At 42.5% G+C, this 26695-nt stretch overlaps 1 protein-coding gene across 2 annotated transcripts; it reads right to left on the reverse strand.

The window, feature by feature from the left end:
• On the reverse strand, positions 1–26167 carry CCDC83 (coiled-coil domain containing 83). 2 transcript variants are annotated; one of them, XM_068140301.1, is made up of 11 exons: positions 26080–26167; positions 22074–22180; positions 18834–18918; positions 15956–16124; positions 15151–15318; positions 11300–11391; positions 10108–10176; positions 8112–8233; positions 7048–7133; positions 4987–5111; positions 1–3328 (listed from the first exon to the last, which is right to left on the reverse strand). In XM_068140301.1, the coding sequence occupies exons 2-11, from the start codon at positions 22145–22147 to the stop codon at positions 3107–3109; spliced, it is 1212 nt and encodes a 403-aa protein (XP_067996402.1). In that variant the 5' UTR covers positions 22148–22180; positions 26080–26167; the 3' UTR covers positions 1–3106. The 2 variants fall into 2 exon arrangements, with proteins under 2 accessions (XP_067996402.1, XP_067996412.1); XM_068140311.1 differs by lacking the exon at positions 26080–26167 and adding an exon at positions 22527–23237.
• Between the last annotated feature and the right edge of the window lie 528 nt (positions 26168–26695).

The raw sequence follows: 26695 nt of genomic DNA on the forward strand, positions 1-26695 counted from the left end.
CTCATCACCAGGCAGAATTAATCTCTTTCAAGTAAACCATTTCATGGGCTTGCACTTCACCCAAAGAAAGCCACTGTAGCTGAGGGGAGACTTCTGCTGTGCTGAAAACATTACCACCTTACAAGTACAGATCCCCATTCTCTCAGCACTGGACCATTAGAATCATAGAATCAATAAGGCTGGAAAAGATCATCAAGTCCAATCTGTCACCCATGACCTCATGACTACTGATGCATGGCACAAAGTGTCATGTTCCCCTCTTCAACACCTCCAGGGACAGTGACTCCACTACCTCCCTGGGCAGCCCATTCCAATGGCTAACAACTCTCTCTGTGAAGAACTTTCTCCTCACTTCCCCTGGTGCAGCTTGGGACTGTGTCCTCTTGTTCTGGTGCTAGTTGCTCGGGAGAAGAGACCTAGGGATGACTTCAGCCTCTGCAGTAGCTTAGGTGGGTTAGAGCAGGGACACCCCCAAACTTACTTGTTTACCACATGGCAATGCAATAAAGATTCAGTCTGAGAATGTCTCCAACCTTTAGGTATCTGCTTGTGAGCCCAGTTTCTGAGGACCTGCAATCAGTGGAGCCCAGCGAGTTCAACTCATCTGCAAGTCAAGAAGAGGCTGAGCCCCCTTGAAGAATGAGAGGTGTTTGCGCTGAGGTACCAGATAACATGAGACGGTGCATAGATACAGCTTGCCTAAAATATTTCACTTTAAATAAAAGTTTTAATGCAAACAGCTGGTTAACCTGACAGGGGTTGAAATTGCATTGTTCCATGCTTTCACATGTCTGTAAACAGGAAATGCACAGGACAGAGGCTTGCTTGTGCCTGTGGACAGAAACCATGATGTCTTGTGCTTGATAGGATGTGCAGGGACGCAGTGAGAGTAGAACCATCCCCACTGAGTCAATGTCTGTATCGACCAGCCACAAACTACAGCTACAGTTACACAATACATTTATCCAATTCCATAAACAGAGTATTTAAAACTTTCATTATTTTCATGTTCTTTGTTTGATTTTGTGAGGTTTTTCCCCAATTAACTTTTAGTTATTTCAATATATTTTTGTAGGGGTTTTATGCAGACAGACAAAATGCATTTGACTTTTCAACTTCTAGCAAGAGTTGACTCAGGCTTGGATAAATCAGATTCTGCTTTAGCAGAGTATTAAGCATTTAATGACAGTTCTATATTTTATAGCAGCCTGCATTTACCCATTCGGTGGCTGACCAAGAGAGGAATTCCACATCTGACTGGCTGCAAGTGGGGCTCACAAAAGTTAAATATTAACTCGGATCCTTTATTAGGATCAAAGGATGTCAGGGGCTGGAAGGGACCCAAAGAGATCAACAACTCCAACCTCTCTGCCAGAGCAGGACCATACAATCTAGCAAAGGTCACACAGGAACACATCCAGACGGGCCTTGAAAGTCTCCAGAGAAGCAGACTCCACAACCTCTCTGGGCAGCCTCTTCCAGTGCTCTGTGACCCTTACAGTAAAGAATTTCCCCCTTGTGTTGAGCTGGAACCTCCTGTGCTGCAGTTTACATCCATTGCTCCTTGTCCTACCGCAGGGAGCAAGTGAGAAGAGCCTAACCCCTCCCTCCTGACACCCAGCCCTCAGATATTTATAAACACTTATTAAATCCCCTCTAAGTTTTCTCTTCTCCAGACTAAAATGCCCCAGGTCCCTCAGCCTCTCCTCCTAAGGCAGTGCCCCAGTCCCCTAATTATCCTTGTTGCCCTCCGCTGGACCCTCTCCAGCAGATCCCTGTCCCTCTTAAACTGGCGAGCCCAAAACTGAACATGAACTCAAAATGAAGTCTCACTAGGGTAGAGTAGAGGGGAAGGAGAACTTTCCTTGATCTGCTGGACACACTCTTCTTAATACACCCCAGAATCCCTTCTTGGCCACCAGGGCACATTGCTGTCCCATGGATAACTTGTTATCCACCAAGACTCCAGCTCCCTCTCCACAGGGCTGCTCTCCAGCAGATCACCTCCCAACCTGTACTGGTGCAGTTTATTACTCCTCCCCAGATGCAGGACTCTGCCACTTGTCCTTGTTGAATCTCATTAGGTTGCTCTGTGCCCAGCTCTCCAGTCTGTCCAAGTCTTGTTGGATGGCCGCACAGCCTTCAGCTGTATCAGTCAAGCCTCCCAGTTTGGTATCATCAGCAAACTTGCTGAGCAGACACTCTGTTTCCTCATCAATGTCATTGATGAAGATGTTGAACAGCACTGGTCCCAGCATTGATCCCTGGGAGACTCCACTAGTTACAGCTCTCTAGCTGGACTTGGCACCATTGATCACCACTGTTTGAACTCTATCTTGTAACCAGTTCCTAATCCATCTCACTGTCTGCTCTTCCATCCCACATTTCCTGAGCTTGCTCACTAGGATGTCATGGGAGATAGTGTCAAAGGCCTTGCTAAGGTCAAGGTAGACCACATCCACTGGTCTTCCTGGATCTACCCATTCAGTTATGGCATCATAGAACATTATCAGGTTAGTCAAGCAGGATTTCCCCTTGGTGAATCCATGCTGACTACTCCTGATAACCCTCTTCTCTTCCAAATGCCTTGAGATGCCCTCCAGAAGGAGCCACTTCATCATTTTTCCAGGGATGGAGGTGAGGCTGACTGGTCAGTAGTTCCCTGGAACCTCTTTCTTGCCCTTTTTGAAGATTGGAGTGACATTGGCTCTCCTCCAGTCCTCAGGCACCTCTCCTGTCTGCCAGGATTTGGCAAAAATGACAGAGAGTGGCAGAGCAATAACATCAGCCAGCTCTCTCAGCACTCTTGGGTGCATGTCGTCAGGGCCCATGGACTTGTGAATATTCAATTTGTGTAATTGATCCTTAACCCAGTCTTCACTGACCAAGGTATCTGTGCAGCTACTTGGATTGAGAAGCCTAAGAAGTGCAGAGTTCTGAAAGTGCCAAGGAAAGCAACCTGTCAATGAGCCATCTGCACACAAATATGCCTCTCATTACACCCCTGTGTGAAAATCGTGTTTTGGACACTCAGAAATAGTTTCCACAAAGCCCAGTGCCACACACTCCCTGAAGAAAAGTGCAGATATTTAATGAACTGAGAATATTACATTTCTTTGGGAACAGTCCAGCTTCTCTCTTTTTGACATAGAGCCTTTTCTTGACATAGAGCCCTGATCATCTGAGCTGTGATGTGCCCATCTGGTTTACCAGCAACATCATCTCTCTCACCAATCCTTGGCATTTCTTCTGGTTCTTTATGAATAGGCATGGCTTTTCCAACCACAAACATCAGGTTTGTCTCCAAAGGATCCAGTTTTACGTATTCCTTAAGAAGAAAGAATATTTTTCTGCAATTACATAAAAAGTGGCCATTCAAAAGGAGCTATGAAGATGCTGCCCTGGGTTTGCTGTGTTTGGTAGAGTTAGTGTTAATGGGCTTGGTTTACAAGCCAAATCACCTTAGGAGGCTGCAGCCTATTTTCTTTCCAAACCAAATACTGCTCTCAAGTTCAGTGCTTGAGAAGAATTAATCTAATCCAACAGCTCATGACCGCCAAAACAGAGAGGCCCAAGTCCAGCCATGTGCTTCCACCATGTCTGCACTGGCTCTGGTCTTCTCCAAACCTCTGAGTCAATTGGTTGACTAACCCAACAGAAAACTAATTCAGGAGGAGGAAAAAACTTTTCTGCTGGGTTAGTGAGTGCATCAGCTACAGAAAAGGCCAAGGTGCAATACAGGCCCCCTAAGGGCAGGAACAGGACCATAGAGCCAAGGCCAGGGAGGGGGAAGCAGGAACCTTGCAGTGTAAGCTCTTGAACCACCTCTATTTAATAAAGCAGGAAGAAAGAAGTAAAGCCAGTATTCCTCTCCCAAGACAACAACTGCAAGGAACTGAACACCTGGACAGATTGGGTTTTTTGTTAAACCTTCAGATTTTTTCTGTAATGACTCTTCAGGACAGAGCCACTCCTTAAATTTAGTCTCTGGTCAAGGCAACAGGATGATTTCTCTGACCACAAGTTGCAGGGTATTAATCAAGCTAATGCCATATTCCTAGGGAAAAATAGAGGGGTTAGGTTTTTTGTTTGTGTTTAAAAACAAACAAAAACCAACTCGAGTAAGTTTGAATAAAATATTCAGGAGTAAAGAGACATTACAAAGAAGTATTTTCATATAGCAGGCCCTGCAGTTTGCACCATGTCTAGATCTTTGTTCATTTGCAGGGGAAATTGATGATGTAAAGTGATAAAGTTATCATACTCAAGAGTGTAGTTTGAAGGGCACCCAGGAAACATCTTTTCACATCTTAGGATGGAGGATCTCCTGAAGTAGGTGTCTCCACCTCTTTCAAGAACCACACAAACTCTGCCTATTTACATGTAACCAGTACCTTTCCATTCTCCCACCCTTGTGTTTTGCACTCAGGAACATCTTCATTCTAGCTTTCCACTGAAGGCTAACTGGCTTGTTGATCCTTTAATGTCACTATAAAAAGTTCTAAAAGGACCAGCATCCAAGAAGACAGGAATCTGTGCAATACCATAGAAAACTGTTGCTTGGTGACATTTGGAATCCTTTCCGGGTGGGAATCCAAAACTCAGTATACACTGACTCCTGGGACACCATTCAATGTATCTGGTGCTATCAGAAATGCCCATAAGCATCAAAAATACCCCTGTGAAGCTGGCCTGTATGGCAGAAGCTATGTGCTCTTCTGGATTAGCATCTGAAGGACAGGAAGAGTCTTCACCATCTCAAATAGCACCAGGTGCCTATGATTAAGCATCTGAATTGTACACTAGGTAAACGACATAAGAGTTTTTCTGCTGTATCACCACTGAGAATAGAAAGCTCCTGGCGGTAGCTCATGCTACTGAAACGTGTTTGTGTCAGTGAAAGACTCAATTACTTTAACTCATACCTGGAGGTCTTTTTCATCTTCATACAACAAGCTGTAAAGAGTTGGGAGGGAAAGGCTTTACCTGCAGCTCCTCATCACTGTCTTGAGGCTTCTCAGACTCTATTTCAGACTCAAGCTCTAGAAAGGTCTTATTTTCTGGACAGGGGACCATGGCACCTCTGAGGCTTTCCTCTCCATCTGCTTTTGCTATTTAAAGAGATGAACAATTCTGTGTATGTAATTGTTAAGCTTTATGAAGATCAGAATTAGTATTCAGTATGAGCACTAGCCTGCAATCTTTAATGTGGCTTGGCCAGTGTGATGTAATGAACAGATTGGTAAGATTTTTAATTGGCAATCCAAGCCACATGTTGATTTTGCACACTGATTTTTCTGTTTATTTCTGTTTGCAATTTCTCATCAAGATCCAGGAATTAAATTGATTAGAAGGGGTCTGTGGGACAGAGGGGGGGAAAAATGAGCTTTTATCAGTTCAAGTTAAATCCTCTATAGCCATGAGTAGTTAAATAAAAGGAAAGGCAGCAAACCAAAGTTAAAATCTTTCCTATAACAATGTATGTATCTCTGTATGTACATATATACACGTGCCTGAAGTACAGCTAGTCTATTTATAACTGCCTGAAGAGCTCACATTTACAGATGACCAATTCTCAGGGTGACAGACAATTCTGGACATGGACTGCCAAGCTATGTTTGCCTGGGACAGTGACTCGACCCCATCTTACTAGAACAAAACCTGCTCCTCCCAGTAACTACTGTAAAGATATTGCAAAGGGAATTGAGATTAACTGTCCAAAGTAAACATATGTCTAATTCTGAAGTTTTAGTCAACATCTTTGCTTGTTGCCTGATGGTTCCAGAAAGGCCCACGTATGGCTGGAAGCGATCAGAACGTCAACAGACTTGTTCACATTTTCATAGCTGTATAGCTTCAATCTTTGGAACTAAACTCTTCAATTCAATTTTGTTACTTTTCCCCCCCTCTCTTTCCTCTACTCACACAAAGTGAATACATAAAATAAGATACTAAGGAATCCATGCAAACCACCCTGAATAGATAAGCACACTCATACAGTCCTTCTTGCCTAGTGATATAACTTTTCCTGAGCACACCTACCAGAATAGATGGAGATTCAGCACAAAATTAAGTATTGCATACCAAGATTTTCAGTTCAGGCTGAGCTCCATGAATTTTCATCTGCTCTAGCTAAGGATTTATTGATAATTTAACTCCAGTGTATCTTTATGAGCTGATGACTGTATGATCACATACACTTCAAGTGAAAGCCAGAGCAGAGTTCAAGAGTGTCCTCTTAGGGACAAGATGCAATGAAGTTATGATGATATGGATCAGTAAAGAGCTGATTAAGATATGAATCGTATCTACATAAAGGATGATTGATGCTGCTAATCAAATCTCAGGCTAGCTGTATGTAAATAATTGCACTCAGCAATCTAAACACCAATTCCAATTTTAGAACTGTATTACAGGTAGTGGTTTTGTCCTCTTAACATGAAGTACCAACGAAGTTGGTAAGGAGTTTGGAACACAAGCCCTATAAGGAGAGACTGAGGGAGCTGGGGTTGCTTAGCCTGGAGAGGAGGAGACTCAGGGGTGACCTTATTGCTCTCTACAACTACCTGAAGGGAAGTTGTAGACAGGCAGACGTTGGTCTCTTCTCCCAGGGAGGCAGTACCAGAATAAGAGGACACAGTCTCAGGCTGCACCAGGGGAGGTTTAGGTTGGATGTTAGGAAAAAATTCTATACAGAGAGAGTGATTGGCCATTGGAATGGGCTGCCTGGGGAGGTGGTGGAGGAGGAGGAGGAGGAGACTTGATGGGGTGCTTGGTTGCATGGGTTAGTTGTTTAGGTGGGTTGGATTGGTTGACAGGTTGGACGCGATGACCTTGAAGGTCTCTTCCAACCTGGTTGTTTATTATTACGATTATTACTATTATCATTATTATTTACAATCTATCACTGCTGTGATGGCTGCAATTAAGTGGAAATTAAGTGTTCACCCTGTTAAATAGGCAACTTGATTAAAAAATTAAGAAATAAAAAGTAGGAAAATGTTCATCAACTGATCAGTTCTTACAAGGTGTTGGTGTGTGCATTACCTACATATTCTTTACACTCTGCTTCCTTCATTTCATCCTTCGGAAATTCATCTTGCAGACCAGTTGCCTGGATAAGAAATGAACGCCTACAAAATTAAAAAGATAAAGTGTCACATTAGAGGTCTGAATTTTCTCTTTAAATTGTCCTGTGCAATCTGCTGGGGTGAGGGTGAGGGCACCCCTTCTGAGAGCCAGTTGCTGCTTAACCACAAATGCAGAACAGCGCAATTGCTTAAAAATGCAATGGAGGCAGCCAGGTAGCTTAGCAGCTAATAAGCTGCTCCTTTTTATTCTTACTGCCTAAGTTAAACTATGTCCATGAGACTAAAAGGAAACAGATGTCTCCAGTCAGTCCAAGATTCAAACCACAACTGGCAGCTCTCACTTAAAAGCAGTCCAAAGTTTGGGCAGAAAAATGGTCAGTTCTTAAGACTTGGAGCTTTTTTATGCAATATGGCAGAAATCACTGAGCTGGGACTGGAAAATGAAGATGGATCTTTCCCATTGTTACATTGTACTTTTGATACCACTCGTGTTGACATTTTGCAGCTAAATTAATCTTTCTCTAGGGAAGAAGTTAAATAGTTTCAGTATAAAAGACAGTAATACTATGGACACCTCTACAAACCTATTCCAAGGTTTCTTCCTCACTCAGTGACAGCTATTCTGTATTACTTGAGATTGCAAGGCTCCATGTATTTGTATATTAATCTTCACATTCTTAAACATTTTGCTAACAGTAAAGGAAAAATCTATTATTCAGCACTTGGTCTGAGAAGCTGGGTCTGAGACAATTACAACAGAAGGAAGTTATTTCTAAGCATTATCCAACATTATCCCCACTTAAAGAAAGTGAGCATCACTAGGTCTTAATAAGAGGTTACAATGTCACTGACATCCTTCAGAGTCACAAATCCCACACATAGTCAAATCCTGCCTTCCCTGAACTGGGAAACTACCTTGACTTTGTTGTGGGAGAGCCCAAAGGGCTCTAGTGGCAGGAGAAGGCACTATCCTTTTTTAAAAGCCAAATCATTTTTGAGACTGTAAAGGCATCATTTTACCTGGGTAGTCTCAGATTCTGAAGTCTGCTGTCGATCAGTTTTGTCACTAAACGGGTATTTTCTTCTTCCAGGAGCTGAACAGAGGCTTTCAAATCACTTACTTCTTTTTGGTATATCTTAACCTTTTGACAGTTCAAGAAAAAGGATTCTCTTAGCATTTTGGAAGGCTTTTATTGTAACTATCGTAATAGCACACACCTAGAAAGAATGCAGCTGTACTAGCAAGATTGTGCATTTGGTGGAGAAGCATAAAGACACATTCCCAGGCAGAGGGAAGGCCTCTGGTTCTTTCACACCTCTCTTTACAACACTGTCAATCATAGCTGCACAGTCAGGTGATGCAATCCTGACAGCAGAACCTTCTCATGTAGCCAAACAGGTCTGGGAGAAGTAAGATTTGGGTTTTTCTTTTTTGCTTTCAGATCAGATCTTTGACAAAAACATTCTTTGCAGAGTTAATTCCAGGTTCCTTCTTAGCAAGTGTTGCTTTTCTAATTCCTGCCCATATACAAAACCTTCCTACCCAGAAGTGGTGAAGCTTTCAGTCTGAGTTGGCTATTACATGGACTAAACCCCAGGTTCTGTTTTCTCTTGGTCTGGTGATTACCCATACTGTCATGAAGTTATATAAACCAAAGCATGAGAGTTATTCAATCTCACAATTCCTCTCCATTTTCCTAAAGTACAGGCAAATTTGTACCCCTTCACTGGGAAGTGGAATGTACTATGGAGACAGATACCTTCCCAGAAATCTTAGCCTTGTGCATGTGTGTGAAAGTAGTACCTAGTGATATGAATGCATTTGTTCTCAATAAAATCAAATTAACCCAGCCCTAATCATCCAAAACTGCAGTTAAAAACTAGTTCCCATTTCTGCCAGGCATAAGAAAAGATGTAAGTAACAAGACAACCAGTAACAAAGTAGAGAAGAAGAAGAACCAGTTTCAAACTAGAGAAGGGTAAATTTCACTGTGTTCAGGAATTCATGCTCATTTGGTGATAGGATGCACAAATTCAAGCTCTTCTTTGTTTTTACAGATTACAACATTAATTCTTTCCTATTGGCCCCTACCTCTTTGGCTCAGAAGTTGTGGTTTGGACACCCTCCCTGGAAAGCTAAAGATGTAGGGCTCAGAACTCATTAAGGGGAAGACGGAAAGCTGTATCCCTGCATACTGGCTAGCATCTTAATCTAGTAAGTAAAACAGAGAAATCTCCGCCAGGTTTGCTGATGTGGCACTGAAAAACAGTAAGTTCATTTATTCATTTCCCAACCCCTTTTGCTCAGTTTTAAACTGTGAGGTTGTAAAGCCATGAAAGGGTATTTGCTCCTTCCAATCTCTTGTTTAGACTTGATGGCAACAAAGAACCTGTATTGATTGGAACAAGCATAACCCAACTTTCACCATGGAAAAAGCCAGTGTTTTAAAATTTGGTTCACAAGTAAGTTGTGGTGGGGTTTTCTGTATTTTTTTTACAAGAATATATCTAATTTCCTATTAAAGGACAGTATAAAAGCTATTAAATAATTAGTTTTCCTCTCTTTAGTGTATTAATCTCCAGGATAACTTTATCTCCTATGTAAAGCCCTTTCTCCAAAAATGCTTCCAACATCCATATCCATTTTCTTTCAATACAGCAGCACTAGAACTTTAATGCAAATCAAAACCACACCCTTCAGATACTTACATGGTTGAGCCTTTATTCTACATTATATTTCAGTCTATACAGATACCAATACATAATTCTATGGAATGTTGCAGTCCTTCATAGAGCTGCTTGGGCAGGAAAAGGCACCCTTCATTTGTGAAAGCAGATGTCCATCTTTACCTTTATTCACCACATACACTGTATGCTACCCAGGATATGGATTAATTACAGGAAAATTGCTCTCCTTGTTCTATGAAAGTCTTCAGAGGGCATCACTGAAAAACGGTTATGGCTGTAGGCCATGGTATTTCAAACAGGGTAAACTATACACAAGTGATCCTCTTACCTCCTCTTTTAGCCATGCATTCCCTTCAATTTCTCCACAAATGTTTTTGTGTAAGTATCTTACAGCATTCTGAGAAAACACAATTAAAGATAATCTCAGCTGAAAGCAGGACTTCGGCAGTGCTGCATACTATAAAGAAGAACCTTCTGCTGTTTAGCAGGAAATAATTAAGAAACATCCACACAACAGACTGTAGCATCCCCTGAGGGATTACAAGGGGATTTAGCCCTCAAGGCCAGCTGTTTCTTCCCCATTATCCTGCCCAGGGCAGTTCATATGTCAAGCAATTTACCAACATTTTGTAATTTCCCATATTAAGATAGGGTATTTTCCTGTTGCCCAATGAGTTTTGCTACGTTCCCACTACTGCTCGAATCCTGTTTTCAGGAAATCAAACCTTTAGTTACTAAAAAAATCCAAGAAAAATCACAGATGAGGCAGCAGTGATCTCTGACAAGTGACTTAAGCATGTAGAGGTCTATGCTAATCAGCCAAGGCTACAATTTAATTATTGTCAGTAAGTGGAGAGGAACACCTGGCAGGGAAGATGCCTCTGTAGATCGCCATAAACACAGTCCTTTGGATTGTGTTCAAATAATGAATGAATTCCAGCACTGAAGTCAGGGAGTTTAAATATATAATGGGATCAGCCAGTGATTTGTGCTGAAGTATGAATGTAAGGAATCATCACTATAAATACTTTGTCAATCATCTGCAAATCAAAGCTAGCAGACATGACCAAAAAATTATAAATGTATGTGTCAGGAACCCTGTATTTTACTGTAGATTGCACTGTCTTGGCATTTTAAAAACATAATTGACAAGTAGGAAAAAAAAAATCAAATTGATGCATATTTCCACGCAGACAATCTCTCAGTCTGCTATTGTTTTCTGAAGTCAATGCAAACATCAAAATCACAGCAGAAGTAACACATTGTTGAACAAAGCACATCAGTTCATGGTGCCCCAGTTTCCCATATCTCATTTGTGAAATGCCCTCACATCCATTCCTTGTCTGGTGTAGAGAAAAAAAATGGTATGTGTGTTTAATAGTAATTGATGCCATATTTAGTAAGATGATTTACAGTTAATTTTACTTTCAAATTATTGGAATATTTCCAAGTCTTGAGTTAAAATAAATCCGAACTATGATGCAGTTATCACTTTTAAAAATAAAAGACAGAAGGAATACCTCAAGGGCCTGCTCCTTACTTATCTCCACGTGCTCCTCAAGCAGTTGGTCATTTTTCTCATGCACTGCTTTTAAAGTGCCTCTATAATGTTCTTCAAAATGAAGAAACACAAATCAGAAAACATCATTTAACATCAATTTCTCCCAACAACAAATGGATAATTGGCATGTTGTTCCTAAACTGCAACTTCTCAGCCAGCACCACATACACAAATCATAGACTCACAGAATCAATAAGGTTGGAAAAGACCTCAAAGATCATCAAGTCCAACCTGTCACCCAAGACCTCATGACTACTAAACCATGGCTTCATGTGCCATGTCCAATCCCTTTCTGATCACCTCCAGGGACAGTGACTCTACCACCTCCCCAGGCAGCCCACTCCAATGACCAACACCACTTTCTGTGAAGAACTTTCTCCTCACCTCAAGCCTAAACTTCCCCTGGTGCAGCTTCAGACTGTGTCCTCTTGTTCTGGTGCTGGTTGCCTGGGAGAAGACACCACACCCCACCTGGCTACAACCTCCCTTCAGGTAGTTGTAGAAAGCAATGAGGTCACCCCTGAGCCTCCTCTTCTCCAGGCTAAACAATCCCAGCTCCCTCAGCCTCTCCTCATAGGGCTTGTGCTCAAGGCCTCTCACCAGCCTTGCTGCCCTTCTCTGGACACGTTCAAGTGTCTCGATGTCCTTCTTAAATTGAGGGGCCCAGAACTGGACACAGTACTCAAGGTGTGGCCTAACCAGTGCTGAGTGCACAATGACTTGCCTGCTCCTGCTGACCACACTATTTCTAATGCAGACCAGGATGCCATTGGCCTTCCTGGCCACCTGGGCACACTGCTGGCTCATGCTTAGCCTACTATCAACCAGAACCCCCAGGTCCCTTTCTGCCTGACCACTCCTGCAACTAAAGGTACTGATGACAAAATTACCTGTGCCCCTGACCCCTCAACCAGTTTTCCCAGAGCCTTGAAGTCCTTTTTGATTGTCTTTGGATCTCTGGTTTCAACCTCATTGCTCCCTACCTCCATAACTATCAAGGGAATAGTAATCAGAGGACTGTACCAGACTAGGCAGCCTTCTGGTAATATCTCTGACCCAAACTCTTGGGGGGCAGCAGACTTCCCTGTGGGAAGGATCTGGCCGACATATGGGGCCCTCTGCTCCCCTCAGGAGGGAATCACCAGTAACAATAACCCTCCTCTTTTTTTTTTTTTTTTTTTAAGGGAACAAGTCCTGATGTGGGGGGCAGGCTATTTGGCTTTAGGCAACACCTCAGATGGTGTGTCTTCTGTATTCTCATTTACCTCACCTTCAACTTCCAGTGCCCCATACTTGTTTTGTAAGGGCAGCTGGGAAGGTGAAGGGAGTCTCGAGGGTTTTACTTTGCAGGTCCTAACAGGGACCTGTATCCATTTCCTGCTGCATCTTGGGTCACCTCCCTCTGCTAGGGGACCCTCCTCAAATCCAACTCTCTTTCACATTCCCTTACAGTCCTAAATCTAGCAACTTCTTCCATCAGTTCAGCCACTAGATTAAGCAGATAATTGATCTGCTCACACCTAATGCAGGCGTTATCTCCATTGCTCTCCATTTCAGGTGCCAGGCTCCAGCACTCTCTGCAGCCAGTTGCCTGGACTCCTGCCTGCTTAAGTTCGACCTCAGTCTGGGTCGACACCGATCTTTTGTAAACAGTTTTGCGACGAGTTACCACCATCCCTATCCCTGGCCATGTGACCTCACTGGAGAACAATTCAGGAACGAGCCCATGTGACTCAGCACCTCCCTCCCTCTGGTGAAAACACCCGCTGCTGCAGTAAGTCTCCACCCATGCCGCACCAGCCTCCCCGGAGAGGAAAGCTGGCTCGGGGGATGGGGGGGAGGCGCCGTCCGCAGGAGCTCGTGCAGGGGTCCTGCCTCAGTGCGCTGCAGTTGCAGACCTCTCCCACATCATTGTGGAAGCTTGTTAGATTTTGTTTGTTTGTGTTTGCTTCTATTTTGTATGCTAAAAGACTGTACTCCCCAGCCACTTTCTAAGATTGATTTTAAGAAGTTGATTAAAGTAGAATGCTAACATTCAGTATGGGCAGCATCACTTGCCAGTATATTAATTAGGCAACTGCTATATGCACCTCTGTAACAGTCTCTCTATAAATATACTTCCGTCCAACCACAAAAGATTGGATCTGCACCCTATGACATGCAGGAGATCAGGCTGGATGTTCCTACTGGCTCATTCTGTATAAAAGCCCATTCTTTTTTTTTCAACTCGTATTTCAGCAGCTGTATAGCAAAGTTCAAAACTGATTAAGAACATTGAAAACACACAATGAAAAATAGCAACCTCTCCTGAACACAGAGATGGGTATTTGACAAGCTGTCTATCAAGATAGAAAACTGTGCAGATCTTAATTGTGGTAAAATATGTATCAAGGGACAAAAAGATAGCTAAGATGGCTCTTACTCACAATAGTTGATGCCTGGTAATGGCTGGCACAGAATGTACAGAGACCCTTAGAGCAGTGTCACTGCCTGTTACTACCAGCTGCCGTCATGCATACTGAGAGGGACATCAAGGGAGAAAACCAAGACATCCCTCTCCCATTGTTTTACTGTTATGCAACAGTAAAATATTTAAATTATTTTAAAATAATGCATTAGTAAAGAAATCTTTGGAAAGCACTCATTACAATACATAGGCTCTCAAATTAATTCCCCTGTCGTGTCACTACTGAAACAGTTCCCAGTGTTTGGATATGGCTGTACTGACAATTTTGCAGGGCCTTATACATGAGACTATGCAACTAGATAGCAAAGTTCAGACCACTGGCTAAACAGCTCCTTCTAATTCTGTAAACCTGTATGCTCAGCTGAAAAGACTGTTCCAAGAATGAACTCATGTTACTCTCCTGTCAAAGGAGTTTTCAACATGTAAAGTGCTTGTAGCATGATGAGATGCAACAGAAGTGGAGTCAACATTTTCAAGTAGGACTGCTACAGGTGTCTGGTGTGTAGGTGACCTAAATAGATGTAGACTTATTTTTAGAAAACTGCTGACCTTCACAGTAACATTTTTCTGATACTGAGTTGCCTGTATTTTACACAAAAACAATTGGAAGGCAAGACCAGCTGTTTCTTTAAATGCTCATAAATTCTGTAACTTTGTTGACTTCATTGATAAGGGGACTTTCACAAAGATAGAGCAAGAAAGAGTTCTTCCATTTCCAGGAATATGAAGCCTACCTTGAGTACACTGTCTGTAGTGGTTTAAGCCTTAACTGGGACTTAAGAGCTCAGATGGGGGCAAGGCTGAGAATCTCTTCCCCGCTCCCCGCTCCTCCCTCCTCCTTCCCAACATAAAGGGGAAAAAAAGCAAGGGAAGGAGCAAATCCACCAAGCAATAATTTGGAGCCGGCTTGGAAGTAAAGAGTTTTCTTTAAACAATATATAGCTGTATCTATATCTATATCTACACATAACAATAACAGGTAAGGTTCACAAGGGCAAGGAACAAGGATGGATGGGAGGGGGGAAAAAGGAAAAAACAAGAATACAAAACCAGTCTCTGAAGAGGCACGGAGGCAGCAGGGAGAAGGATCAGGCTCGACCACGTGGCAGAGGAGCAGGAAGGCAGCTGTATTAGCTCTTGTCCAGGAGAGGCAGGAGCCAAAAAGGAGAGCTAATGGCTGCAATGTCCTCCCTTTTATACCCTAGCTGGGCAGGGAGGGGGGAGTGGAACAGACTCAGTTTTCCAGGGGGAAAATGCCCTGCAGGGAGGCCAAAGCACTCGCAAGCCCTGCAAGTAATACTCAAAGAGCCTGTAAGACTTGCATTACACCAGCTGTAACCTACCTTTAGCTCTGTTAAGATCATCTTTTACTTCCTTAATGTCTTTTCCCAGATTTATAATCTTAATGGCCTGTACTTTTCTTTCCACATTTTTGTACTCCAACCAGTAATCTCTTTCTTTCTGCTTTGCCAGAAGTCTTTGTTCAGTTTCTTCCATTTGGGACCGCTGATCTATTAAAATAAGAACAATTTCATTACAAATTTATTGAACTAATACTTCATAATCTTTACAACTTCATCAAATTCCTTAATAAAGGCACTTTCACTGGGATTGGAGAATGAAGGATGATTCTTCTACACTGCAATGCATTGCAACATGATGGCCTTGAATAGCATTGAGGGTGACTATCACTGCTGAACACAGCTTGATCTTACTCTGCCAAGGACAGACAACAGTTCTCACTGAAATGTAACCAATGACACATGTATCTCCCACAGAGAATGATAGGGATGGCAGCCAGAACTTCCAAGAATCAAAACTAGTCATTTTTGCTGCCATCAATATTTTTTTTACAAATCTTCCAGTGGAACCAGTGCACAGGGCTTTCATGAGTTTCAATCTTACAGAAAAAAAACCAAAACAACAGACAAAATCAAGCCACTGTACTTGCAGAGCAATATATACCACATGGAAGAAACATTTACTTATAAGCCCTTCACAATCTCATACCACATTGAGAGAGCTTAATTTTGGGAAGGAAAAGTCTTATGCTTTTTATGCAACAAGAAAATTGAATCTCTATTTAAAATACTAAAAAGAGGTAGTCAATCCTGACTGCAATCCCCACTTCCATAACTCGCAACATACCTTTCAGAAGTTGTTCTTTGTCCTTAACATACTGACATTTGGTTTTCAGTGACTCTTCCACATCATCCCTAGTTACAACCTCCTTTTCATCCCGTTCTTTCTCCTCGTCTTCTAGATGTGTTATTATGCGTCTGACCTGCGTTTGCCATTCTTTCTTCAGAAGCTCATTCTATGAAAGAGCAACAGAAGACAAGGGATGCATTAAAACAGTTTCAAACCAGTTTTCAAAGTGACAAACGTAAGTAATGATGAAAAGTAAAACCTGACGTAGTGCCAGGATGCACTGCAAAAACACTCAGCTGAACACCCAGTCTTCATGTTTGGAAAGGATGGAGCAGAAGACAGAATCTGAAAGTCTCAGAAGTTTCTCAGTAAGTTCAAGACCATTACAAGGAAATGACAGACAAATCTCTTTTCGGTGGTGCACAGTGGAACAATGGATGCAAACTCAAACATAGAAGGTTTCACCTCAACATGAGGAGAAACTTCTTTACAGTGAGGGTGATGGAGCACTGGAACAGGCTGCCCAGGGGGTTTTGGAGTCTCCTTCTCTGGAGACTCTCAAAACCCGACTTGATGCATTCCTGTGCAGACTACCCCGGGTGATCCTGCTTTTGGCAAGGAGGTTGGACTCGATCTCTGGAGGTCCTTTCCAACTTCTAACATTCTATGATTCTGTGATTCTGACTGCTTGTGGTGGTTTTAGGCTATGCCTTTAAAATTTAGCTGCAGATTTTGAGCAGAAGAGTAGAAAAATATAAATAAATCACTATTGAGTGAAAAAAAGGAAAGCAAAAGATTATTCTAAACAAATTCATCGGGTAAATGTTTGGGATAAGAGGAACTGTACTATAACAATTCTTCCCAGTCCCATTTCCCATTCCTTTTCTCTTATCATGTGATCTCAGATGTTTTGCTTTGCTCAGGAGAGAGATAATGTGCTTCTGGCTGGCCTTGGGATAACTCTAACCCCCTGCTTTTCTCTCCACTTTCTCTCTTTTGGGACAGGGGGTGGGGGAGCAGTGGAACAGCTTCTGCTGGTCTTTTGACCGGGGGGTTTTCATGTTGTATGCTAATTGCAAATATCTGAATAATATTGAAAATATTGTACATTTTGTACATATTAATTGCATTCCATTGTAGAGTGTGGTTTTTGCTTGTAAATACAGCTTCATTTGCTTCTCACTGAGTTGGTCTGGCTAAAAGTTAATGCTGGGGGGGAAACTTCAACCTACCACACTGCTGTACTTGGTGCAGCATATCAGCAGCCCTCCACTGCCTAGAAACAACGTTCCTTGTGGGTCAATTTAATAATAGTATTTTTTGGTAGGAGTTATTTGCACCACATCAACATTCTTCCTAAGAATGTAGCACCTTCATATAGAAATGTCATCAGACAATCAAGTCACTTGCATATAACCACAGCAAAGAGTCTTGTCAGAGCTGGGATAGTTATATCTACCATGATTTGAAATGGCTGATTGTGTGTTTGCTCCCAAAAGAGACCATAAAGGAGCAAAAAAACACACCTGCCAAACAGTAACGGTAACTATGCAGTAGAGAGATTCCCAAGCATTCCTGACCTCTGGAAGGATAGAACTCTACACCACTCAGAAACATTAAACAGAAAACAAATACAAAGAACTGTCAAAACATGGGTAAATTAGGTAAACAACACTTCAAACATGCCCTGAAGTACCTTGCACAGTCTAAAATATGACTTTTTGAGAGACCATGAAATAGCAGCAAAGTGGGGGAATAACCATAAGAGACTCCAAATGTTTGCAAAGAGCCAAATGACACTTCCACTGATAGTTTAGGTCACAAATGAAACACTATCCAGGCTTCAACACCGAATGGGACACCAAGAAAAGCTAAGCAGCTGCTTATAAAAGCAGGGCAGCATCAGGCATGAGACATTGTTTATTTCAATGTTTCGCTGCTATAGGAAGTGAAGAGTGCGGCATTGTTTTTTTCTATATGATCTATTTTCAGGGTTCTTGAGTGATTTGAACTGATTTTGTTAGGTGCCTGTACATATATCCATTTTCACAGTTGACTCTCTCAGTCATCAGGTGCCATATTGCAATTCTTTATATATAGCTCTTTAAAGTATCACTCAGGTGCAATCAGTAGTTATAAAACCTTGTTCTAAAAATGATGCAACACAACTCTTAAACTCCAAGAAAACTAAGTCTTCATCAAGTGCTACAAGTTGCATCTAGACAGTTACGTGATGCTCTTTCTTCTTTGTTCAATTTCCATTGCAAGTAAGTTTGCAAGAATAACTAAACTCTTAGAGAAACCTGTGCAATTCCATTACCTCAGGAGTGAATCAAAAGTCAGGACTTGGTTAGGTCTGCTAATACTATTGACAAAAATGAAATTATTACCATTTATTCTTTCTGTGCTAAAATACTGAGGAGTATTTACAGGACTGCTTAAAAGGACACATCTGAATGTACTGCAGTGAAGTTACCTACCGGAAAGGGGCTTACTGTCCTGTTTGTTGCTGAGTAAGATTAAACACTTTGTTAATGAAGATTAAATGCTTGGCTGCTGAGGATCCCATCCCATGTGCATTGCAAAACACCTTCACTGAGCTCTCATAACCTCACTGCTGACTCCTGTTCTGCAATGTTCTGCTTCTGCAGCTCCTTTCGCTGCATGGTTAAATTTAGAACATTTATTCTTTATGTCACATTTAATTCAGATAACACCAACTTTTAGCACCTGAAGAGACTCACTCTAGTTTCATTGTTTGTAAGTAATTCACTGCAACTTAGTGATGCTAATATTAGGACTAGAAGAATCAAATTAAATCTGTGGGCTGGCATACCACATACCAAATGGGGAAGAAGGATATATGGTCACTCACTTTTTCATGATGTTCTTTGTTCTTTTTTTCCACTTGTTTCAGATCAAACAAAAGCTGATCAACTGCATCTTCTTTTGTCTCAACTCTGGAGAAAGAGTAAAGAAAGAGATATTCTTACAAGAATAAAAGCTAGATGAATGTTATTTAAACTAGACACAAATACTACTGAAATATTTATTTTTGTATCATATTGCTTGGCTCTTTTGGGTAGATACCACTGTGTGCTTACTCCACATCAAGAAATTATTTCCCATATACATCTGGACCTTCATGTTAGTTTGGACCTCATTCTTGTCCTGAGAAACAGACTCCCCGATTATAGTGCTCCTTTGTGAACACTAGGGACCATTCAGCTGGTTTATTCTTTCTGGATGTGGCTTTACTGACCTATTGCACAGGTCTTTTTTAGGACAAGACTATTTGTCCTCTGGAAATAATTACTCACCACTCGTTACAGAGGAAGCCTGGGCAACTCACTCAGACAAAAGTCAGATGACTTCTGAACTTGAGAATTAAATGGGATTCAATTCTTCTGAAAATGTGCTTTTTTTTTTAGTTTCATAAACTGCATTTGTACACCAAGAACTAGTTAGCCTTTTAGAAATGCTAAGGGAATGGGGAGAATCCAGGTAGTACCCTCTAATTATGTTTATATATTTTTGTCAAAGAACTATCTCACTGCTTTCACAATTTTCATAGACTACTTGTTATCTTCTTTGCCACAGCTGCAAAACAAGCTTTTTTTTTTTTTTTTTTTTGGTGTTCTCTCACCTAGAATGAGAAACAGTCAATTGCAGATGCTGTCTATTTGCAAAATTCTGTGTAATCTTTCCTGCTGTTCCTGGAATTCATGCAGCATGCAGCACAACAGAGGCAAGTATTACAATTATCACAATATCTTTTACTGTTTCAACAGCTAATGTTCCTTGAGGTTTTGTTTGGGAAGGGTTTTTTTGCCCCTCCTTATTGTATTAAGTTGTTTTGAAGTAAAGTAATTTTTTCCTGAATCACTCAGTCATGCAAATTCCAGGTTGCTAGATTTGCATCCTCCCAGGTATTCTTCAGGTTTTCCACTAAGTACAGGGATATTAGACTAGAACAAAGATGTAGGTGGTGATGGCTACAGCAAAAGTATATCACTTATTGGGCAGAGGTGGCACCTTGTCCATACAATAGGACCTCCTACATGACCTGCCATTTTAAACCATTTCTGCATTTCGAAGTATTACTGACAGTCTTAATTTCTGCTGATGAAAGATTTTCCATGATGTGGCAGTCTGTACCTGTAACTTTGTTAATGTCAACAATTTATATGAGTAGAATTTGCTATTTTGCCTGCTGCATATTGGAACTCTCCTCTTTAGATCATTTTTCTATGGCATTTGTTAGATTAAAGCTACAAACCAGATAGACTGATGTTACCTTTGATAATATTCTCTGTATATCAGGTTTCATAGAGACAATTTAATAACAAAGAAACACTTCTCTCCATACTACTTTGTTCAATCAAGTTATGGATTACAGAGATGAGAGAGGGAGAGTGAAAAAGGAGAAAGGGGAAGACAGAAAGAATATTTTCTCCCTTTTTCTCCTACTGTTGCTGTAGAAACTAAATATCCTGTGTTAATATAGCATCCATTTCAGTGGAAGACTTCAGGCAAACAGGTTTCCTTGGCTATTTGAATATACATAAAAATAATTTCATCAGAAAGCAGTGTGGCCTTTTTTCTTAGACTAGTATTACAGTTTGCTTATTTCTTAGCAAAATAGATGGGTCAGTTTGTTGACTTTTTGGATGCCATTTATTTGTGATATGATTCGGCTCAATCCAGCCTGTTTTGCTATGGAAACTTGTGCTCTGCTCTTGCATTCAAACCCTGTAAACTCCTATAGATGTTTCCAAAATATATGTAGTTACTCTTCAGTTTGTTTACCCCACTTTTTTTTTCATTTGTACACTAAGGCAGTACTCCTTGCTCCCTAAACACTGATAATTGTTCAGCATTGGATACTGCTGAGGTTTTCCCCTTTTGAGCTCTCCTTTATCAAGAGATGTGTGGTGTGGCTGACACACTGGAAGGAAAGGATGCCATCCAGAGGGACCTTGACAGGCTGGAGAGGTGGGCACAAGCCAACCTCATGAGGTTCAACAAGACCAAGTGCAAGGTCCTACATCTGGATCAGGGCAATCCTAGGCACCAATAAAAGCTGAGCAGTGACTGGCTTGAGAGGAGTCCTGACTTGGGAGTGCTGGTGGATGAGAAGCTCAACATGAGCCACCAGTATGCACTTGCAGCCCAGAAAGCCAATCACATCCTGAGCTGCAACAAGAGAAGCATAGACAGCAGGTCAAGGGAGGTGATTCTCCCCCTCTGCTCTTGTGAGACCACACCCCAGTTCTGGAGCCCATATTATGAGAAAGATATGGATGTGCTGGAATGTGTCCAGGGAAGGGCCACAAGGGTGATCAGAGGGCTGGAGTTCCTCTCCTCTGAGAACAGGCTGAGAAAGTTGGGGTTCTTCAGTCTGGAGAAGGCTCCAAGGAGACTTTATTGTGACCTTCCAATATCTGAAGGGGGCCTACAAGACACCTGGTGAGGGACATTTTAGGATGTTGGATAGCAATACGATTAGGTGGAATGGATCCAAACTAGAGGAGGGTAGATTTAGATTAGCCATGGGGAAGAATTTCTTCAACATAAGGGTGGTGAGACACTGGAACAGGTTGCACAAAGAGGTGGTGGAAGCCCCATCCCTGGATGCTTTTAAGGCCAAGATGGATGGAGTTCTGTGCAACCTCATCTAGTGGAAAGTGGTTGGAACTAGATGATCCTTGAGGTGCCTTCCAGCCCTGACAATTCCGTGACTCTGTGAAAATCACAGAGCTTATTTTTTCTCCTTTTAATCATCTCCTCAAAAGACCAAATAAATTAGACTATTTTGTAATTACTTCCAATATTGCCTTCTTGGCTCTTATTTTTCTTCGGTTGATTTTTTAAGAGACTTTGAAGTCAACCCTCCATTATTATCAAAATAAACCAGTTTCTTTTGTGCTCCACTCACAGCTGCACCAAGGGAGCAAACTGTAGGTCTGGCGGGTCTGGCTAGTAACTACATATCTCTGTGGACAGCAAGGAACCCTAAAAAAAACCAACAATCAAATGTGATCTTGCAACTTCAGAGTATGCCAATCCAATCACATACTCTGTACAAGTGAAAAGTTAAATATATTAAACCTACAGAAATTCTAGTAAGACTTCTGGAAAAGCTGTAAATTGCTCTTCTGATGTCTCCTCTTTCTTCTTCTCTTCCATTCTTTTTTGCTGTACTTGTGCTAGAAATTAGATCTAAAGGGATGAAATGGCAAGCCAAAAAAAAAAATATTATTTACAAAACGTGTTATGTTCAGCAGCCTGTTACAGAGTGCTCCAATCCTCCCCCCCCAATTCACGGGGGTTTCAAGGGGGAAAGATAAAGGCACGAAATTGCCTTCCCCTTGCCCTAGGGACAGGTAAACGGCACCCATTCTTCCCGCCGGGGCAGAGGTCCCTCACTGGTATGTACTGGTGGGGGAAGTCCGCTGGGTTTGGAAGCTATGATTAAGTGGCACCCATTATACATTGGCCTTGGACACTTTGTCTAGAAACGCCTTAAATAAGGGCTCTTCCTCTCGCTCTCATATTCCGCTCTCACCCTCATCTTTCTCTCTCTTTCTCGCCTTGCTTGCTCCACTCGGACCTGGCTTCTCCCTGGATCTGCCTGCCCTGGGGTCCTGCTCCCTGTCTGCCTGGAGGGACCCTGCCTGCCATGAAGCTGCGTCCTCCTTGCACTGCTCAGACAGTGGCAATGCACAAGCTTCCCTCGTAGCAGCTGTGTCTACAGACACTTTTATTCTGGCAGGTCCTCTTCCTTTGGATTTGTGCTGCGTTGTCCACAAATTGGATTATAAACCTGCAGTTCTGAGAGCCTGCCACCGAAGAGGGACCTAGGAACCGTCTCCAAATTCCGTCCTCGTGAGTAAAACCGGAATTCTCATCGGCTTTCTCAAGGTCTTGGCTTGCCTCTGATTTTATAAGTGGGGTGCAGCTGTTTTGTGACTTAGCCTTTTCCATTTTTTGAATCCTCTAAATTGTACTAAAGTTGCCCATAAGCATCCTGGTAGAATTCACAACCAAATAGAACCTGTAAATAATTTAATAAGTTTTACACATCATTTTGGGGCGGGGTTTTTGGGAAAATAAAGATAACTATATTTTTGTAATTCCTGCCTCGTTAATTTAACCCAAATCCAATCACAGCCTTTGTTACTTGTGACAAGTTCCCAAAAGTTCTGAAACAAAACAAGATTTTTTTTTTTAACAACAGTAATCCTGCCCAGGATAGCACTTAGTCCTATGGTTTTGGGACACCCTGAAGTGTTGTCCTGAATGAAGATACGCTCATGGACAGTGTCCTCTGTCACCAGTTACTTATTACATCTCTTGCTGCAGGCTGTGTTTTACATTCTTGCAAATGAAACAAGCAGTTGTTCCTTTTCCCATCCTTTGGTTCTTTTTCAGGCTTGTTTCATCAAGTCCACTTGTTAATATGCATCTCTTTCCCTCTCCTTCGGTTCTCCTAGCACTATGAATATTTGCCTTTCACTGCAACTGTGATATCAGTTTCCATTGTTGGAGCTGGAACAAAACCACTCTCTGAAGGGATACGCATGTCAGCAGTATTCTCCCTAGGCATGTTGCCACAATCACCAATCTCAGAAAGCAAATGACAATGAATAATTCTGTAGTGTTAGCATATATGTTATATAAAGAATTTTAAAGTCCCAAGAAAAGGGCACTTAGAAAGATTTCTCACTTCTAGCAGTCACATGATCAAATGTCATAATCAGATTACTGGCATCTACCATTTACTGGCATATCCAGCAGATCCCAGGACCCAAGCTGGGCTAACACTTCAGCATTACAAACTTGTAGAACAAATACTTCCCCCCTTTTCTTACAAAAAGAGAGACCAAAAGTTACATGTTTCTCTTTGGTTTATAGACTCCACTTTACTTGTGCCTGGATTGAACTTAAAAGAAATTTAGATGCATCTTTCTACTCCCAGTCAGCTAGCAGAAGGAAGCCTAGTGAAGGGGAAGAGATTAAAATGAAACTATTTCACTGGGCAAGAGAGAACACATCTCTGATTTAATCATTAACCATTCTAGTAATCCAGCATATGAGATATAAAAAGATATTTTTTTGTGGGGGGTATTGAAAGATCACCACTACAAAGCAACACAAGCAAAGGCAACATACTCAAGTGTTCTCTAGAGCATCAGAATCAGGACATGGTTTAATGGTCATAGTGGTGTTAGGTTGATGGGTGGATTTGGTGATCTTAACGGTCTTTTTCCAACTAAAATGATACTATGATTTAGTTCATACAACATAGGAGGTTCTGTCTGCCATCAGCAATACCTGGAACTCCTGAAATATCCCAGACTTAAGTTTTAATAGCTGCTACATATTAGTAAAATATTTCTACTATAGAACTCCCAATACAGTCGTGCCTGTCTCACAGTGTCACCATGTGATTGCAGTAAACCTGACATTTACCATCCAAGGAAAACCTCTTGTACCAGAGCATCCACTTGACTCTGAAGCTGTATTAAGTCCTTTACATTTATACACAACCTTTGCAGGTAACAATTCAATAAAGTCCTTTTAATGAAACTTTTAACAAGACTTTTAAAAGAGAACAGGTGAATTAAGAAAAAAAAATGAATCTGTGACAGGAAGTTAGGTATTTAGCTCCCCTAGCCCCCTTTGAAATGTACAGCCCAAAAGCACAGGCGCAGTTTACATTTTTAAAGTATGAGAAAGGATTTGCTGTCATTGGTATTGAGTTCACTTTCACTTAAGCACTTTTTTTTACTGATTATTTTTCCCAGAAGTGGAAGATCACTGCAGCAATCTCTAGTTTTCTTATTATTATTTCTGTATCACTTAATGGATAACCAAACCCTCTGCTTAAAACTGGACACAAACAGAAACATTTGGAGCAGTAGCACTTTGGAAAATTTTGCCTTTTTTTTTAACAACTCTACCCACAGGTGAGCTTCAATGACAGATTTATGATATTCTTCCTGTGCAGGGAGAAAGCCTCTAGGCTGTAAAACAAGGTAAAAAAATTTAAAAAAAAAAAGTCAATCTAGAATAATACATTTGCTGGATTGTGCAAACCACAGAAAATGCACACAAGAGATAAGGAAATGTTTAAGGGGACTGAAAACTGACTTGCAAATTCTAAACCAGCAGGAAAACATTTGCATTTCTTCTCCTAAATAAATCACGGGGCATAACTCGTTACCAGACCCCCGTTATAACTATCAGCACTTCTAAAATCAGTAACTGCACTGCTATTACAGCCTTGGGAGAAGCAAGCAGATCCCATACGCCAATTCAGCTACTGTGACTTCCCAGACACTGCATGGCAGCCCACCAGTTGCAGGAGCCCAGCCACTATCACCACCTACATCTGTGCTCAGACTGTGAGCCCTGCATCTCAAGCAGCTGCATTATCAATACCCTCTGCTCCCTCAGCCCTCATCAGCACTCTGCAGCTGTATCATAACCCCTTTCTAATATCTAAACCAGGCTAAAACCTTCCTCTGCTCTCACAGTATCACAGACATTGGAAGGGACCTCTAGAGGTCTAGTCCAGCTCTCCTGCTAAAGCAGGTTTGCCTAGATCAGGCTGTACAAGAGTGCGTTCAGAGGGGTTTTGCAAGTTTCCAGAGGAGACCCCACGGCCTCTCTAGGCAGCCTGTTCCAGCGCTCTGTCACTCTCCAAATAGTTTTTCCTTGTGTTCGGGTAGAACTCCCCGTGTTCTAGTTTGTGCCCCTCGTCCTGTCACTGGGGGGCACCACTACAAAGAGGATGACCTCATTCTCTCGACCTCCACCCTCAACACCTTTCTTCAAGACCGTAGCACATATTCCCCACTGCCCCCTTCACAACTGGATACCTCGGTGGACACAGCTGGGCCACCATTCACAGTGGCCTGGAAATGCCTCCTCACTGCCACCAAACCCCGCTGGGTGACTAAGCACACCCCCCCACCCCCACCCCCCCCCTCACCCCCCAGCTCCGTCTGTCCCCCACCACCTCTGAACACCCATCACTACCAACGAGGTTCCCTACAGGGCCAAGCTCTACCACGACCCTCATCCAAGCCCTCCTCATGGCCCATGGCACCTACGTTCCCAAGACCTCAACAGTCACAACAGCCGGCCCTGTTCCCGACACCCAGTCAACACCGGATCCTTGCTGCCCCCACACGCTGTTTCTGCTCCGCGGTCCTTCCTTCCGCAGGTCCAGCCGGCGGGGGGCGGTCACGCAGGGGCGGATGCTAGTCAGGCAGTACCCGCCCGGCGCCACCACGACGGCCAGGACCCGGCCGGTCGCCGAGGCAACTGGGGCCCGGCCCCGCCCCTCCCCGCCTTTCGGAGGCAGGCGGCGCCCTCTGGCGGCGACATGGGGGAGCCGCCGCTCAGGGAAAGCCCGCGAAAAGCGGCCCGCCCTGGGCAGTGAGGCGGCCATGGCTGCGAGAAGTGACGGAGACGCTGGAGGTGTGTTCGCCTTGTGAGCCCCCTGCCGGCATCCCAGTTTAGGAAGTAGTCTGTAGAGAAGGGATTAGGGGTACTGCTGGATGAAAAACCCATGCAAAGCTACAGGCTTGGGGCAAAGTGGCTGGAAAGGACCTGGGGGTGCTAGTGGACAGCTGGCAGTCAGATGTGTGCTCAGCTGGCCAAGAGCGTCCTGGCTGCTGTCAGAGCCAGTGCGACAAGCGGGATCAGCGAAGGAATTGTCCCCCT

The sequence above is a fragment of the Melanerpes formicivorus genome, unplaced genomic scaffold (assembly GCF_026170545.1).
Source record: "Melanerpes formicivorus ecotype bairdi unplaced genomic scaffold, bMelFor1.0.p_v2 SCAF_1, whole genome shotgun sequence".
In the NCBI taxonomy this organism is placed as follows: Eukaryota; Metazoa; Chordata; class Aves; order Piciformes; family Picidae; genus Melanerpes; species Melanerpes formicivorus.

Excerpts from the sequence above, each read along its gene's own strand:
- CCDC83 (XM_068140301.1), bottom strand. The coding sequence starts at position 22,147 with ATGGAAGAGAAGAAGAAAGAGGAGACATCAGAAGAGCAATTTACAGCT. Across the intron at positions 18,919-22,073 it reads GAAGTCTTACTAGAATTTCT|AGTTGAGACAAAAGAAGATG; the intron begins GTAGGTTTAATA and ends CTCTTTCTCCAG. Across the intron at positions 15,319-15,955 it reads CAAAGAACAACTTCTGAAAG|ATCAGCGGTCCCAAATGGAA; the intron begins GTATGTTGCGAG and ends TTATTTTAATAG.